The 15,990-nt window shown below is 52.3% G+C and overlaps 1 protein-coding gene across 1 annotated transcript; it reads right to left on the bottom strand.

Moving 5' to 3' along the window:
* Positions 1-1,028: 1,028 nt before the first annotated feature.
* GDF7 (growth differentiation factor 7) lies at positions 1,029-11,323 on the bottom strand. Its single transcript, XM_081857426.1, has 2 exons — positions 10,960-11,323; positions 1,029-3,151 (listed from the first exon to the last, which is right to left on the bottom strand). The coding sequence occupies exons 1-2, from the start codon at positions 11,306-11,308 to the stop codon at positions 2,178-2,180; spliced, it is 1,323 nt and encodes a 440-aa protein (XP_081713552.1). The 5' UTR covers positions 11,309-11,323; the 3' UTR covers positions 1,029-2,177.
* Between the last annotated feature and the right edge of the window lie 4,667 nt (positions 11,324-15,990).

The following is a 15,990-nucleotide window of genomic DNA, read 5'->3' as shown; positions in this document are numbered from 1 at the left end:
ACATGATAACCTATATCACTTATGAAAAAGCAGGAAAATGTCTTCCAAGCTGAGAGAGTGAGATGGGCAGACAAAAGATTCCACATTTGCTGTCTTTGCATTTTGTGAGTCATTCTCCGGGCACGGATAAATTCTGAGAACATGCGCTCCTTTAACTGTCAAACCCTCATTGACATGTAGCAGCTTTATATCTAACAGGGAATAAGGGATGTATTCACAATACACTTCCAGGCCAGGACAACCATCAGAGAAGCCCTGAGAATTCAGAAATTGGCCACCCACCAAGCATGGCCAGTGGATTTTCATCTCCAAATACAGTGGATGCTTGGGTTGCGAACATGATCCGTGTGGGATGCATGTTTGCAACCTGCAGTGTTCACAACCTGCAGCGGCATGTCTGCACATGCACAGGTTGCGATTCGGCACTTCTGCGCATGCGCAAAAAGCGATTTAGTGCTTTTGCGCATACGCAACCACAGAAACCTGAAAGTAACCCGTTCCGGTACTTCCAGGTTTTGGCTGGTCCGTAACCCAAAAAAACGCAACCTGAAGCGTCTGTAACCCAAGGTATGACTGTAAGTCCTATGAAAATCCACCAGGGTTCGGGGGGGGCCGCCAAGGATTTGTTGATTAGCAACACATGATCCCTATGCATGTTGACTCAGAAATCCCAAGGAATTCAATGGTACTTACTCCCAGGCAATTATGCACACACAAGAATATCAGCCTTACACTGCAATATGAAATGTGTGTACAGTGGTACCTTGGTTCTTGAATTTAATCCAGTCTGGGAGTCCATTCGACTCCTGGAGCTGTTTGAAAACCAAGGTGCAACTTCCAATTGGCTGCAGGAGCTTCCTGCACTCAAGCAGAAGCTGCAGAAGCCATATTGGACGTTCGGCTTCCAAAAAACATTCGCAAACCGGAACACTTACTTCCAAGTTTGAGGCGTTCAGAAGCCAATTTGTTCAGGAGCCAAGCCATTCAACAACCAAGGTACCACAGTACTTAAGTAAGACCTTCTTATTTCAGTGGGATTTGCCTCCATGTAAGCGTTCAAGATTTCACCTGAGATCAGACTCCACTGAACGCAGAGGGAACCACTTCCTGGTGATTATGCCTAAGAGATTGTGCAGCTAAACAACATGCTGCCCGTTTCTTTGATATGCCACTAGAGGCAAGCAATCTTCCAAAAGAAAGAAAAGTCAAGGAATGTGGGGGGAGAGAGAGGGGAAAAGGGAAAAGAGAGGTGTCACAGAGCAGTGGTGTCCAAACTGTGTTCAGGGGCTCCTCCGAAACGTTATCGCAGATGGGTAATGGCAGACAAACTGCCTTAAGAGATGGCTGGTCCACCACTCTCAATCTTCCCCCATAACATGCAGCCCCAGAGAGATGTTTGGTGGGTTGCAGGCCTCTGTTCACACAGGAAACTGACTATTGAGAACTGTGTGCCGCCTAGACAATCTACCACCAACACTCTCAAAACAAAACAAAACCATGAACAAAAGTGAATGTGAAATGGCTTCACTGGAGATAAAAAGCTTGAAAACCACTACTTCAGATTATTCATACACACACACACTCACACACGCACAACGGTTCACCTCAGCTAACCTCCTAGACTGGTTGGCAAAGGTGTTCTTGAGACTGTCATCCCATTTCCTTCTCTTAAAGTGCCCATTTGGTGGGGTGCAGACTTACAGAAGGGTGCTAGGTCACTCACTCATTGTCTAGGGGGAAAAGGTCACTAGCATCTGCAGAGGGAGGGAGGAAAAGAGAGACGAAGCCTGCAAAATCCCCCCTTTTCCACATGCCAGCGGTGCCAACTGAAACAAAATATTGAGGGGGGGGGCAGGGAAGCTCCGCCTCACATAATCGATCACATGATGATGGGCAGGCACACCATTTGAATGGCAATGCCTATCAACTTTGGGGAGGGGGCAGGCGCCCTCGAATTTTAAATGGGGAAGGGCCCTAGGAGATGGCTCCTCTTTATGCCACACATGCACAATGCACAAGTGCCATCGGGCCTGGCAGCCAAAGGCAGGCCTTCAGCGGGACATCGAGGCATCTTCTTAACTCGCTGCATGCAAGAGGCGCGCCACGGAGCCGAAGAAGCGAAGCAGGCGAGGGTGGGGGAGGAGGAGGAGGAGAGGCCTTCGCTTCTTCCGACGCCGCTACCTGCAGCCGCACGTCTCCACCACCATATCCTCGTACTGTTTGTAAACCACGTTGTTGCCGGAGTCTATGTACAGGATGCTGATGGGGCTGAGCTTGGACGGCACGCAGCAGCTGGGCGGCGTGGCGTCGGGGTCCATGGAGTTCATGAGCGTCTGGATGATGGCGTGGTTGGTGGGCTCCAGGTGCGAGCGCAGAGGGAAGTCGCACACGCCGTCGCAGTGGTACGCCTCGTAGTCCAGGGGCGCGATGATCCAGTCGTCCCAGCCCAGCTCCTTGAAGTTGACGTGCAGGGCTTTCCGGCTGCAGCGGCTCTTGGCCTTCTTGCCGTGGCCTCGCCCCCCGGCTGCCCGGCCCGCCAGCGTGGTCCTCCGACGGCGGCGCCGCTGCTGCTTGGCTAGGGGATCTTGTCCCGAGTCAGGGGGCTCCAGCAAGAGCCCGGGACCGCCGCCCAGAGCCTTGATCTTCTCTCGGATCTCCTTGAAGAGGTTCTCCTTCCGCTTGGTGCGCGAGAAGACCACCAGCAGCGCCCTCTCGTGCGGCTCCGACGGCTGCTCTCTGTGGAAGCCCAGCTGTCCCGGCGGGAGGAGTCTCCCGGACTGCTCCGAGACGACCCTCAGGAGGAAGCAAAGCGACGGACGGGGCTGGCGGCGGCTGCCGCCTTCCTCGGCCCCACCCGTCAAGGCTGCCCACACGTCGAAGACTTCCCACTTGTTGGGCGACGAGGAAGAAAGGCCTTCGGAGTCCAAGAGGTCGCCGGCCCTGGAGTCTAAGAGGCCCGGTTGGTGGCTTTCCCCTTCCGGACAGGAGGAGAGCAGCAGCCGGTGAAGGAGGCCTTCTGGGGAGGTGGCCAAGCTCCGGTTTCCCGGGGGCTTGCGCAGGATCCGCAGCTCCGCGCCCACCACCTCGTCCAGCTCGGGCAGGCTGGAGATGTCGAAGAGGTAGCGTTGCGCCGCTTCCGACGGAGAGTCATCTGCAGAAAGAGAGGAGGGGGACAGAAGGAAACGTGAATCAAGAGCAAGCGCAGAGCTGTGCGCCCTAAAAGCCGCGCCTGGCCCGATGGCGCGGTTGCCTTGTTACCCGAGCCTCTCCCTCCAACTCAGACCTGGAACCTGGAAGTGTCTCTTGGGGACTTCAACTGCCATCAACCCCAGCCAGCAGGGCCAGTGGTGGGAGCTGTCGTCCAGCAGGATCCCGGGAACCCTCTGCCGCGAGTCTGGATTCTCCGGGATCAGGCTATGCGTACTTACCAGGCATGGCCCCTGAACGCGCCTAATTGGCTGATAGGAAGCTGCTGCCTATGAAGCGAACTCTACTTTGTCTGTTGCCGGGCCAGTAGCGCCCCAGTCCTGAGATTGGATGGTCATCTGTCATGGATGCTTTCGCTGAGTTTCCTGTATTGCAGAGGGTTGGGCTAGATGACCCTGGGATCCCCTCTAAGTCTACGATTCTATTTGTTACGGGAGAAAGAAAGGGCTTCTGAACATACCCAGAGGCCCTTTGATCCCTACTGCTGCAGCTCCGGACATTCAAGGGGAAGGGATGCGTCTGACAGTTCAGTTAAGCCCCGCGCTTCTCATATATAGACAGGGTGGGCAACTGTGAGACCGTTTACAGAGCCGCTCCTCCAAAACTCGTTCTCGCTTCTCAGGCCTGGTGGAATGTGCAACGCCACCTCTGAGCGTGTGCAGAAAACCCGGTCTAAGGTTGCCGGGCGGACAGCGCGGCTGAGGTAAAAGGGCCGTGCGTTTTGGACCTGCTTTTCGTCTCATTTTCGAAAAACAAGCCCCTGGAGAGGCTTGTCTTTGAAACAGACGAGCTGCCCTGGGTCCCTCCCTCCTCTCGCCAGCCCGCGCCTTCCTTCGGGGAGAGACAATGAGAAAGATCTTTACAGTAACCATCTGTATTTATTTCCCAGCCCTCAGATCGAGCAGGTTCTGGAAGGTTGTTTCATGTCTTTCTTGCCTCCTCTGTGCCAAGTTAAACATTTTCCCAATCTGCCAAAGATCATTTTGTTCACGTGTGTGTCCATCTATATCCTTGGAGTTGGGGGCGCAGAGAGGAGAAAGAGGACTGAGCCGCGTTAGTTAGGGGTCTGACTGCTGTTGAAGGGGTCTGACCCTGCGCACATATTCTTAACCCTTTCCCACCCGCCCTCCTATGTAAATGTTCCAAGCCGGACGTGGCCCTTTTCCTGGGACTGATTAAACCCATCAGACGTGACAACAAATAAACATAATCGGATTAAAATAAATAAAAGGAGGGAGGAGGGGAAGGGGAAAGAAGATTTCTCAAATGCGGCCCCTCCGGCACAGCACCACTACGCGTCGCTTCTTATATACACGCACAAAAAGGGCATTGCTGAAAATACGCTGAGCGTCTATTGGAATCATTCTTACAGCGCGATCCTATTCATTGGCTCCAATAGGTTGCTGCCTCCGAATCACGATCTTAAGTGTATTGCTGGGGAAGCCACTCTCAAAGGGGGGGGGGGTGTTGGGTCCGATCGAAGTTGGGTCTTCCAACTAGGAGCCAGGAGCCTGTATTGGCTCCACAGCTTCGCGTTTGAGAGGATACGTGTCCAGGGATTTCAATTGAACTTGCTCCCTGTTCCAGATTGACTCGCTCTTCCATTTTTCCCTTGCTAAGTAAATCCTGAAAGGGTGATGATAACCCACCCTTCCAGGTTGACTTTGAGAACGGGAAAGAATGGAGAGCTGCTGAGAATCATTTAAAAGATCTGTTGTTGTTGCTGCTGTTTTTTAAAAGTGATCATATCTTGGAAGAGAGAGAAAAGTGGAGCTCTTTAATACCTGGTGGGGCGGACGCTTGAGTATTGATCGTTTGGTAAAGGTAAACCCCTGATCATTAGGTCAAGTCGTGGCCGACTCTGGGGTTGCAGCGCTCATCTAGCTTTATTGACCGAGGGAGCCGGGGTATAGCTTCTGGGTCATGTGGCCAGCATGACTAAGCAGCGCACGGAAATGCGGTTTACCTTCCCGCCGGAGCGGTACCTATTTATCTACTTGCACTTTGATGTGCTTTCGAACTGCTAGGTGGGCAGGAGCAGGGACCAAACACCCGGAGCTCACCCTGTCGCGGGGATTCGAACCACCGACCTTCTGATTGGCAAGTCCTAGGCTCTGTGGTTTAACCCACAGTGCCACCCGCCTCCCACTTTGATTGTTCAGTAGCCATCTTTAAAAATCTGTCACATGGAAGATGGAGCAAGCTTGTTTCCTCCTGCTCTGGAGGGTAGGACTCGAACCCATGGCTTCGAGGTACAAGAAAGGACATTCCCACTAAATATCAGGAAGAAGTTTCCGACAGTAAGAGTTGTTAGAAAGTGGAACGGACTCCATCGGGAGGTGGTGGACTCTCCTTCCTTGGAGGTTTTGGGGGAGATTTTGGATGGCCATCTGTCATGGATGCTTTGTTTGAGATTCCTGCATTGCAGGGGCTTGGAGCAGAATCCTCAAGGACCCCTTCCAACTACAATTCTATGATAAGAAGGAACCTTTCATTGATGTCTTAATTCATATAGCCCAGGGCTTTCCTGGGGAACTCAAATCAAAGACCCCCTTACGCACTGGGGTGGAAAGCATCTCCACTAGGGTGGAAAACACCGGCTGAGTTGTTTGCTCCCCCCATCCACCCCAAAAAAACTGACGTAAAAGTCTGGATAGGAACAGATAAGGGGAGGAGGAGACCCCTTTGAATTGCTCAGCTGGTTTCAGTTTTGCTTTGAAACTCCCAGAAACCGCAGCCTGCGGGCCCTGCGCTGCGCTCTTGGAAACAGATTCCTAAGAGGGAAAGCAAGCAGCTCGGATAGATATTCCCCGGCGTCGAGTCCTCCTTCCTCTTGGCCTTCAAAGACAGATTGTGGGGGGGGGGGGGCCTCTCAGAAGCCAATGGGCCTGAAAACCGGGCTGCTTCCGACGAAGGCTTTCCTTTTCCTTTGTGAAAGCTGGCACTGAGCAGAGCCGCGACCCAGCCCAAGTCCCACGAGATTCCAGTAACCATATTCAGAGTGGGGGTTTTCCCGGGTTGCGGCAAAAACTTGCCAAAAGGGTATTGAGACACCTTAAATGCCGGCAGTTTTACCGCGGCGAAAGTTTTCAGGAACCGCATAAGCTTCCAGTCTTCAGAAGCTTATGCTGCAATAAATGGCTCCGGTTTTTAAGTTCTCACAAAACCCATTGCTTTCAGCAGGTGCTTCACCTGTTCAACTCCCCCAGGCGGGGTGGATTAATTTATATATGTATAGAATCCTTAGGGCGGGGGCGGGGGATGAAGTGAAACGCGCGTATGAATGTGGGTAAACTCGCAGACCAGAATGCAAACAGACCCACTTTTTCGTGTTTACCCTTCTAGTAGAAACGGGAAGAAATAAGCTGCTGCTTATGATATTTACTAACGGGAAGGTCCAGCCACGCAGCTGGTCCCCTAGACCTAGACCTAGATACATGCAGGGGCGAGGAAGCTGTGGTTTTCCAGATGTTGGTGGACTTCCAGCTCAACCAACACCTGGCCAATGGGCAGGTGGTCCAACAATATCAGAAGGGAGGATGGGACATTTTCCCCAATCCCCACCCCTGGATTTAGCTGATAGATGAGATTGATTTTATATATATCCTCTGGAAACGAAGTTCACTTTTATTTCATTCATACGTACTTTAATTTTGTTCATATGCAAACCTCGGTGCGTAATTAAATCAATCGATCAAACGACTAAATATTGCACGGTTGGAGCTCGTGCGACTCAAGATCTCTTGGTCTGCCTCTCTTTAAAACCAGGTCACCGATCTACCGTTTAAACCTCTGAAATTGCAGAGCATAAATCGGTCTAATTCCGTTAACTTCAGTGTTGAAGTCTGAATCAGATACAACAGGAGCATTTTCAGTCCTCCTGGGACGGATAGCATCCTTTATGGGAAAACTTACACCATAGCTACAAATGCCCCCTTAGGTTATATCCACCAAGGGATATAGGTTGGATCCCTTCCTAAACATTCTCACTAGGAAGTTAACTCCCCTTGATATTCCGTGCTAGATTATTTGCGAGCAATCATTAACGAACGGGGAGATCTTTCCAACAGCGCCTGGCGATGATGACCTGCTATTCAACCCATTCAGACACTACAATTTCAGGAGGAATTTCGTATGTGCGTGCGTGCTAAGTGTTCAGCTACCCTGAATTCAGTTATGCTAAATTCAGTTATCCTGCGCCCAAAGCCCACATGCCTCCTTTTCACCTCAAAAGGGACAAGCCGGAGTTATGGTTAGCCTGGCGGCGCCCTAATTTTTTAAGGACAGCGGAACCTCGAACCACGGACTCGCGCGCTCGCCTCCCTTTGAGGGCTCTGGGCTCTCTCTCCCTGAGGCAGACCGTCTTCATGGGCTCTGGGGGACCCATAAATAACAAAACTTCGCCGAACTCACATAGCACTTCCTTTCAGCTATATAGCCCGGGATCCCCTTTTGTCCTTTCTCTTTTTTTAATTCGCTTGTATTCTATTCTGAAGCGTATCGAACCCTTCCACGTTTATATGTCTCCACCAGCCAGGTTGATCGGTGCAAACTGCCCCCATCAGCCTGAAAAATTGGGTTTTTCGTTCTGCTAGAAATAGCGCGCAACTCTGGCGCTCCCCCGCACCCCACCCCACCCCAAAACTAAATTAACTCCGGGCTTACGGTCTCCTCTCCACCACCCGCAATAAAGAACGACTGGGGGGGCACCACGCGCGTTTACCGGGAAGTTTGCTCCCCAATAAGAATGCTTAGCAGCGCAGCCTTTGACAAAAAGACGAATAATGTCCCGGAACTCCTATGGCAGAGAGGGTTACAGCCAAAGTAGATACACAGTTGTATTTTATTTTTTAAATGCTTAACTTCGGTTGGGTCGCGCGTTCTGTCTCTTATTTCTGCGACTTCGCCGTTTATTTTTCATTTGATCCCGTTTTGAAACACGGGTTTGTGCGTCAGCCTCGGCGCAAACTCATGGGAAGGGGACTCACACGAATAAATAGGTGTCCCAAAGCCGAACACAATTAAAGCGCCGTTAAGCGCCGGGGCTCTGCAGAGGAATCACAGAATTGTTGAATTGGAAGGAACCTCAAGGCCCATCCAGCCCAACCGCCTGCAATGCAGGAATCTCAACTGAAGCATCCGTGACAGATGGCTACTGAGCGCGTGTTTACATCGCTCCATCTTCAATCTGATTGTTTTAAAACTGGCTGGATTGTGGCCGGTTAAGTAAATAAAATAGCTGCTGTCAGAAGCAGAGTGGAGCGGAGCACTCAAAAGCGGCTTGAGATGTTGGTTAGTCCGCTGCAGGCGAAAACAAACCATTTCCGCCCCGCGGAGCAGGCGCGGTGGGTTGTTTTGCTTTTGGATTTTTTTACGTTTTTGGTGAGAAATTGGCCTCTCCCTTCAGTTCCTGCGTGTCACCTTCTTCCCAAGAGGGGTCGCGTGCCAAATGGCTCCGGGCAGGGCAAGCGGGACAGGGGTTGCGGTGGAAGGCAGTGCGGTGGGAGGCAGGCTGAAGCGCCCCCCCCCCAACTCGAAATGCGTTTACAGCGTCCTGAACCTCTCCACACTTTAATGGCTCCTCCAGCGCAGATTAATGCGCTCCAGATGAACCAAACTGTAAAACAAAGCGCGCGACCGCGCGCACCCTTCCCCCACCCCACCGCACCGCTTCCGTACCTTGCCAAGGTTGGGGGAAGAGGAATGCCACCACCCAAGACTAGGACCCCCCAAAGCTAAAGGAAGAGAAGCGACGTGGGTGGGTGCGGGGGGGGGGGTTAAAGTTGCTCTACGTTAGTCTTACCGCCCCAGGTGACGGGGTGAGAGGGCTGCCCCCTCCCTAGCAACCTGGCTGTGCTAGCCCAGGAAGAAGGAGGGCGCAAAGTGGCGCGCGACGCGTGGGGAGGCGGCTGGAACCGTGCGTCTTTTGCAGGAGCGCGGAGCGCACTGCCTGGACAAGAGTCCCGCCTGCCCAGGGATGCTCTGGGGAAGAAGGTGCTTCAACCCTCCTCCTGACCCTTGCAGGCAGGTTGCGCTCTGTTCCGCGGCGGAGCTGTATTTGCATGAGGAAGAAGACGCCCCCGAGGATTGGTCGCCCGGCGGCCACTGCCGCCTCCCCCCTCCTTCCTTTGCCTTACACCTGCTATCTCCACCCACTCCGTCGTCCAGCCAGCAAACCAGATGCACCTCAGCTCTCTTTGCCCGACGCCAGGTGGCCTCCCGAGTCAAAGCGGGCCGCTGAGCTGTCACGCTCGCTGGGTGCCAAAAGCTGGCCCACCCACTGGCAGAAGAGAGGGGGCCCAGAGAGGGAAGCGGCGGGACAGCGCTGAGCTCTCTGCAGTCTGCAGAAAATCCGCCACACAGTGCATTTGGACAGATTTTTCTTGCTTCTCGCTTCAGCTGAAAAATCTTATCTGGTCCGGTCTGACCTCTTTTCTGCTCTCAAAAAAAAATATTGGTCCAGTTCTCCTCCCTCCCTCCCCCCCCCCTCTCTCTCTCTTCCTTCCTTCCTTCCTTCCTTCCTTCCTTCCTTCCTTCCTTCCTTCCTTTCCTTCTGCAGCTCCCTTTGGCTCTCAAAAGCAACCGATTGTCAGAGAACGAATGCCAGCCTCTGCAGCTCTTGAGCAGAACTCCAACATTTGACTTCCCATTAAACCCCTTGGATTTGGGGTGAGCAAATCCTCCGCAGTTGTGGGGTTGTGTCCTATCAGGTTTGGGCTGACCGCAGTTTTAGATAGACCCCCTCTGCTTTCGCGCCTTGGATTTAAAACAAAACTATTTCCAGCTTTACATTTCCTTGGCTGTTTTCGTATGGTCGAATTACACGCTCATAGGACTGTAGCGGCAGCAATTCTCTGAATTTCCCCCTCCTCTCCCTATATGCTTTTGCTTCGGGCCAACATTTATTTAACAGTTTGGGTTCACATTAAGTCCGCCCCGCCCCAGCTTGAGGATACACGGTGTATTTTTCTCGAAACCTGTGGGGTGTGATGTACACACAAATATTATATATATTAATGTTTTGCCATTTAAAACCACCAAAAAACAACAACAACTAAGCAGCGACTCTCTTTTTCTTTCGAATTAGCAAAATTTAGACCAACCTCTCACTCGCAGAGTGCAGAGAGACGAGGTCAGTATTACACAGTCTAGGGGCGTTTGTTGCTTTGCATTAGATCGAGATTAATATTTTAGATCGTTTAGAGTATTAGCTGAAAGAACCGAGAGTAACTTTTCCAAGTACTTTGCATCAGATTTGGACTGCTACCCTACCCCAAGAGGTTGGCAATGTTGATTTCAAACTAACCATCCCGAGCAAGAATCCCGATTCTCGCTTTGGAGTGGAATTGCAAGGTATCCAATCCAAATCAGAACACCCGGCGTAACTGAAGGCCGGGCGCTTGCCCGAGGCAAATCGAGGTCCTCCACCGTTTAGAGCAAGAACTGGGTTTAACTGGGGCGATCCCGGTCAGATTCTTTGTTCGCTGGGAGGGGGCGGGTGAAGCCTGCAATCCTACGCAATCCTACTTGGGGATTTGACCACAGGAGGAGAGGGGGGAGCGTCTCAAGCGAAGCGGGACTCACTTCGGAGACAATGAGCGCAAGAACCGGCTCCCACAAACAGGATCCCACCTGTCCTGGGCAGTCCCACCTGTCCCCTCGCGCGGGGCTCGACGGCTCCTGCTCCAGGGCGCAGGTGCGCTCTGGGCATCCCAACCCATCCCACCCACCACCCTACCCGGGCTGGCTCACCTCGCGGCTGCGCCTGGTCGACGAAGCCCGTGACGGTGTCCGCTCGTCCGCCTCCTTCGACGGCGGGCACAGGAGGCTCCTTGCTCCGGGCCAGGCTGTGGTAAAGCGCTACCATGTAGTCGTGAGGCACCACCGTGCCGTTGCGGAACGCGCCTTCGCGCTTCGCCTTCCAGGCTGCCGAGGCGGCGGCGTCTCTGACGTCGAGGTTCTCCTTGTCGGCGGCTGCCGCTTGCGCTACGGAGGCGGGCAGCAGGGGCCTGACGGCGGCGGCGTCCAGCTGCCACGGGCGCAGGCGGCAAGCGCTCCAGAGGCAGTAGAGGCAAAGCGCCGCGGCCGCCCTCAGCTCCATCCTCTCGCCGTCCTTGCCGTCTGAAGCAGCAGCAGCAGACAGAGCTCGGCGGGCTCCGGGCGGCTCGCGCAGGGGCTTTGAGGGCTCCTCGGACTCCCCGGCCGCTTTTTAACATTGTGTTCACAATCCACGCCGACTCCGCCGACAGCGGCAGGAGGCTTTTTCGGACCCCGCGCAGCGCCCCCTGCCGAGCGGCCGCCGCTTGGCAACGACGGCGCTCAAGCCCTCGGACGCCGCTCCGCCGCGCGCGCAACGAAAAACCCAGAACCAAAACACAAACATTGTTGAGTCATATATTTGCTTTTTTTGCAAGAGCTCCTTCCTGCCTGCCCTCTTCGGTTTTTTTGAAAAAATGTTTCTCTCTCTCTCTCCTAAAAAAAGGGGAAAAAAAGAAAAACCCCTTTTTAACTGAATCCGTCGGAAATAACACCCGTAACAAACTGGCCGAGGTGTTTTCGACGTGCGCCCGTTGCCAACTGGGCAGAGCGCAGCCGGGTGCCAAGAGGAGCGCCTCGGAGGACACGTTAAAGGGACCCGGATCGTGCGGAGAAAGAGCTAGAGAGATGTCCAGAGAGGGGTTTTCACCCGGAGCCCGAGGGGGCGGGGGTCCCTCTTTCTCCCAAGGTGGCAGGAATTGGACGCACCCGAGAGGAAGTTACACAGACTTTATAAACTTCCCTGAACTTGCAGAGGAAACGCGCTGCGTTTGCTGATTTCCCCCCTCCTCCTGCTCTGTGTCCTTTTCGATAGAAATCAGAGATCATTTCGCCAGCACCAACAAAAGAGATGTTAAAAGGGGGAGGGAAAAAAGAGCGCGCGCGGGGGGGGGGGAGAGACACCCCCTGGCAGTTTAATCCAGGAGAAGCATGAGTGTTTGTGTGTGTGTGTTAGGAGGAGTGGCATCGTTTTGCTCTGGGAGTGAGGCCCCGGTGAGGAGTTACTTCCAAGAACCATGCTTCGAATTGGCTGTCGCAGAGAGGACCACTCCTAGCATTCCTTGCACCAAGGGCGCTGCTCGATTTAAACCGCTGCTGTTTCTAGTTTTTCATCACAGAATCGCAGAGTTGGAAGATACACCCAGGGTCATCTAGTCCAACCCTCTGCAGTGCAGGAATCCTGCCCACAGCCAATGGGGGGGGGTCTCCAACCTTCAACCTTCCAATTAACAGCCAGACACACTGTGCAATTGTGGGCTGTGTGTGTCTTTGGGGAGGGGCAACAACTGATAGTTTTCATTATCCTTTGTAAGCCGCCTTTGCAATAAAAGAAGGCGTAAAAAAGTGACAGAAAGGTTGTTACTCTTACTACCAGTATTGCAGTACAGTGGTACCTCGGGTTAAGTACTTAATACGTTCCGGAGGTCCCTTCTTAATCTAAAACTGTTCTTAACCTGAAGCACCACTTTAGCTAATGGGGCCTCCTGCTGCCGCCTGCGGCCAGAGCACGATTTCTGTTCTCATCCTGAAGCAAAGTTCTTAACCCGAGGAAATATTTCTGTGTTAGCGGAGTCTGTAACCTGAAGCGTATGTAACCTGAGGTACCACTGTAGTGCTATTGCTGTGCTTTTCCTCCTCCACAGATCTTTGCTGCGTTTTCAATGCTACTGCTGTCTATCCACGTACTCATTAAGCCACAGAACAGCCACCACCCTAACCATAAGGAGCGCGCATTCGTTCCCCTGCGAACTTGATTTCGAACCAACCTAAACCTGGTTCATTTCGCGCGCGGGTGCAAGTTGGAAGCGTTTCATTTACGCAGGGATCGTGTGGGGGACGGAGACGGGGACGAACCTGTGTGACTCCAGATGTGACTGGAGTAAAAGCTATGCTGGAGGCCAACTTCTGGGGACCCCAACCCTGAATGATGCAGGAAACAGTGGCACCCAAATTGGACACGCCTTAAATAACAACAACAAAAATCGTTCCAGGATGTAGGGCCAGGCTGCCTGTTTCCTCCTCCCCTTCAATAGAGTGGGACCCATTTCTTTCCGTGTCTGTATGTTCAGGGGCAGACTGAGAAAAGAGATCTTTTTTTAAAGTCGAGGCTGGTTTCCATCACCAGCCAAAATAAAGTATTTCAGAATTTCAGAAGCCAGTTCCTCGCTTCTGTGGCCTGTTTGGCACCGCCGTCCTTAAACCAAGAATTTGTTGGTGATGCTGGCAGAAAATGGTCGTTAATCTTTAGGACAGAAGGAGATCCTCGCTTGAAAGGGGGGAAATGAAGTCGATCAAATCTCTCTCTCTCCGCCCCCGCAAAGCCGCCCTCCCGCCTGCCTGAGCGTTAATGTTTTGTTTTCTCTCCTCTCGAGGGCTTCCTTGGTAAAATTCAGATGTTTCCTTGGATCCCAGTTAAAATAACAAACCGCGGTATTGACTCGGATGTTATTTCAAGTTTTTTCATCCCTTTGCGGGGTGTGTATGTGGAGGGCGGAGTGGGGGGGGGGAGGGGGAAAGGAGAGAGATGGGGAATGTCTGTTTTCTCCACAAATAATAAAACAACACCCAAAGCATCAAGATCGGCGGCGGTTAATGCCATCAATCGTTTTGGGAGCGCGCTGCTAGGGAACAGATCTGAGAGATCCGGGTTCGTTTCGTTCATTCTGCAAGGGCTTGGCCAAGCTAAGGGCTTGTGGCTCTCTGTTGGTTGTTTGCGGGGGTCTTCTTCTTGCCCCTGGCACAAGCTGCCGTGATTGGATTCCTTACCACCAGAGCAGTCTCCTGTCCAAATGATGCTCCTGTATAATAAAAATATAATGCAGTCAGCAAGAGGAATGGCGAGTTCTGCGGCGCGAGGAGAGTGGCCTTTCGCCCAGTCCATCCAAACCACACAGTCTGCAAAAAAACAAACACCATGGCGCTTCCTCTCTTCCACGCCATGTGGATGGCCTTGTTGCATCCCCTGGAAACTTCCGATTGCCCTGCATTGTTTTGTTTTGTGTTTAATCTGCTTGGTGATTCGTGAGCAATTGACCGTCGGGTAAAGCAGAACAGGGAGAAAGAGACGAAATATCGGCGTTTCTTCTCCCAGGCCCTTCTTAACATGGAGGCTGAAGCTGTCTCAAGGTTAAATGTCTGTCTGTCTGTCTGTCTGTCTGTCTGTCTGTCTGTCTCGCCTGTCTTCCAGAATGGAACCCAGGATATCTCCCATCTAAGTGCAGGACCAGACCCAGTCCTCCTGCTTCATCTCAGCAACGCGTTGGCTTCACGTATCTTTAGACCACACAGTGGGAAAGGAACACAAGCGAACCCTTCGCATTTCAGTCCTAGGCTGAACCCCAAGGACAGAAGCGATAGCCAACTACACTCCCCACCCCCGCGAAGCTTCCTCTGAGACCTCACCTGTGTTCCCCGAAGGGTAGCAATCGTCGCGTCTGAATGCCCTTCACGTACGTTTGTTTGTTTGATAAGTAAACACACAATAAATTATTTCAGCGGGCTCCCGATGTTAACCCGACACACAACCCAGTCCATGCTTTAAAAACCCCACGGGATTCATTTAGCCTCAATGGAGGACTGCAATCCTAAATCCCATATGCAGTAAAAATAAAATAAAAATAAATTTTTAAAAAATCCCACCCCCCACCCCCCAACATGACTGCATTCAAGACTTTGTGGTTGGGGCTGCAAGCGAGTTTAGCAATCCAAGTAGGCTTTCTCCAGCCTCCCAACCCAGTTCGCAACCCAAAACGGGGTTTGATTTTCCAAACGCTTTACAGACCACCTTAACTAGTTCTCTATCTTGGTCTCTGTCTACTTGGGAGTATGCCAGCCAGCTAGACGGGTAGACCCGAGCCTGCAAAGACAGCCTATAAATCTATTCGTTTATCCGATGCCAACAGAAGTTACTTAGGCGCCTCTGAACCCGAGCCTCGGCCCCACAATTCAAGTCATCAGCAATGAGATGTCCATGAATGCCCGGTTGCTTGTTTGGGTGTCAGCCTAACAAGGGCAGCCAACACACGCTTGCTGGGAGATAAGTTTCTTTGGAGTCATACAGAGCTTCTCAGTGCTTTCGATGGCATCGCCTCTCCCTTCAAGACAATTTTCTGCGCGCTTATTCTGGACACCCCGGGACGCCCCTTCGAGCAAATCTGAGCGAACGGAAGCGCCACGGAGAAACATCGCAGCGCAACGGAGTTCACTGCAGACCAAAACGCACTTTCCTTTGAGGTTGCCCCTGAGCTGATGCCATGGGCAACCTCTTAGTAAGATAAGTTAAAGGCTAGGGGATATATATATATATATATATATATATATATATATATATACATACCTCGAATATATGCTCTCCTGCCCCAGTGCTTCTCTTGCAGCGGAAGTCAGTCTCTCCAGGGAGCTTACTTCCAGGTGTGAAAGCAGCACAACGCAGCCTGACAATGTCATCCTAACAGTGCCCACGCAGAAGGGAGCCCCACTCTGCCCAACAGGGCTTACTCCCAAGCGTTATCAGCCCCATGCTCTAACCACCTGGGCTGCCCAGGCTATCAAAGTCATAGAGTTCAATCGGGTTTGGCGCTGCTAAGGCTTTTAAGGTGCCAGGGTCTTGTGGTCTATGCTGCAAGGCAGTGCAAAACACCGGTGAGCTGCGGTGTCTGTTTTAAATGGAAAAGCAGGTTTTACATATACAGTGGTACCTCAGGTTAAGTACTTAATTCGTTCCGGAAGTCCGTTATTAACCTGAAA

This window comes from Podarcis erhardii, assembly GCF_964252035.2.
Source record: "Podarcis erhardii genome assembly, chromosome: 3".
In the NCBI taxonomy this organism is placed as follows: domain Eukaryota; kingdom Metazoa; phylum Chordata; class Lepidosauria; order Squamata; family Lacertidae; genus Podarcis; species Podarcis erhardii.
The sequence above is the reverse complement of the archived record's forward strand: the minus strand, read 5'-3'. Positions and strand labels throughout refer to the sequence as shown.

What these genes read in the sequence shown, in the direction of transcription:
- GDF7 (XM_081857426.1), bottom strand. Translation starts at nt 11,308, where the DNA reads ATGGAGCTGAGGGCGGCCGCGGCGCTTTGCCTCTACTGCCTCTGGAGC. An exon ending in CGACCAGGCGCAGCCGCGAG is followed by an intron (nt 3,152 to 10,959) that starts GTGAGCCAGCCC and finishes CTCTTTCTGCAG; the next exon opens with ATGACTCTCCGTCGGAAGCG.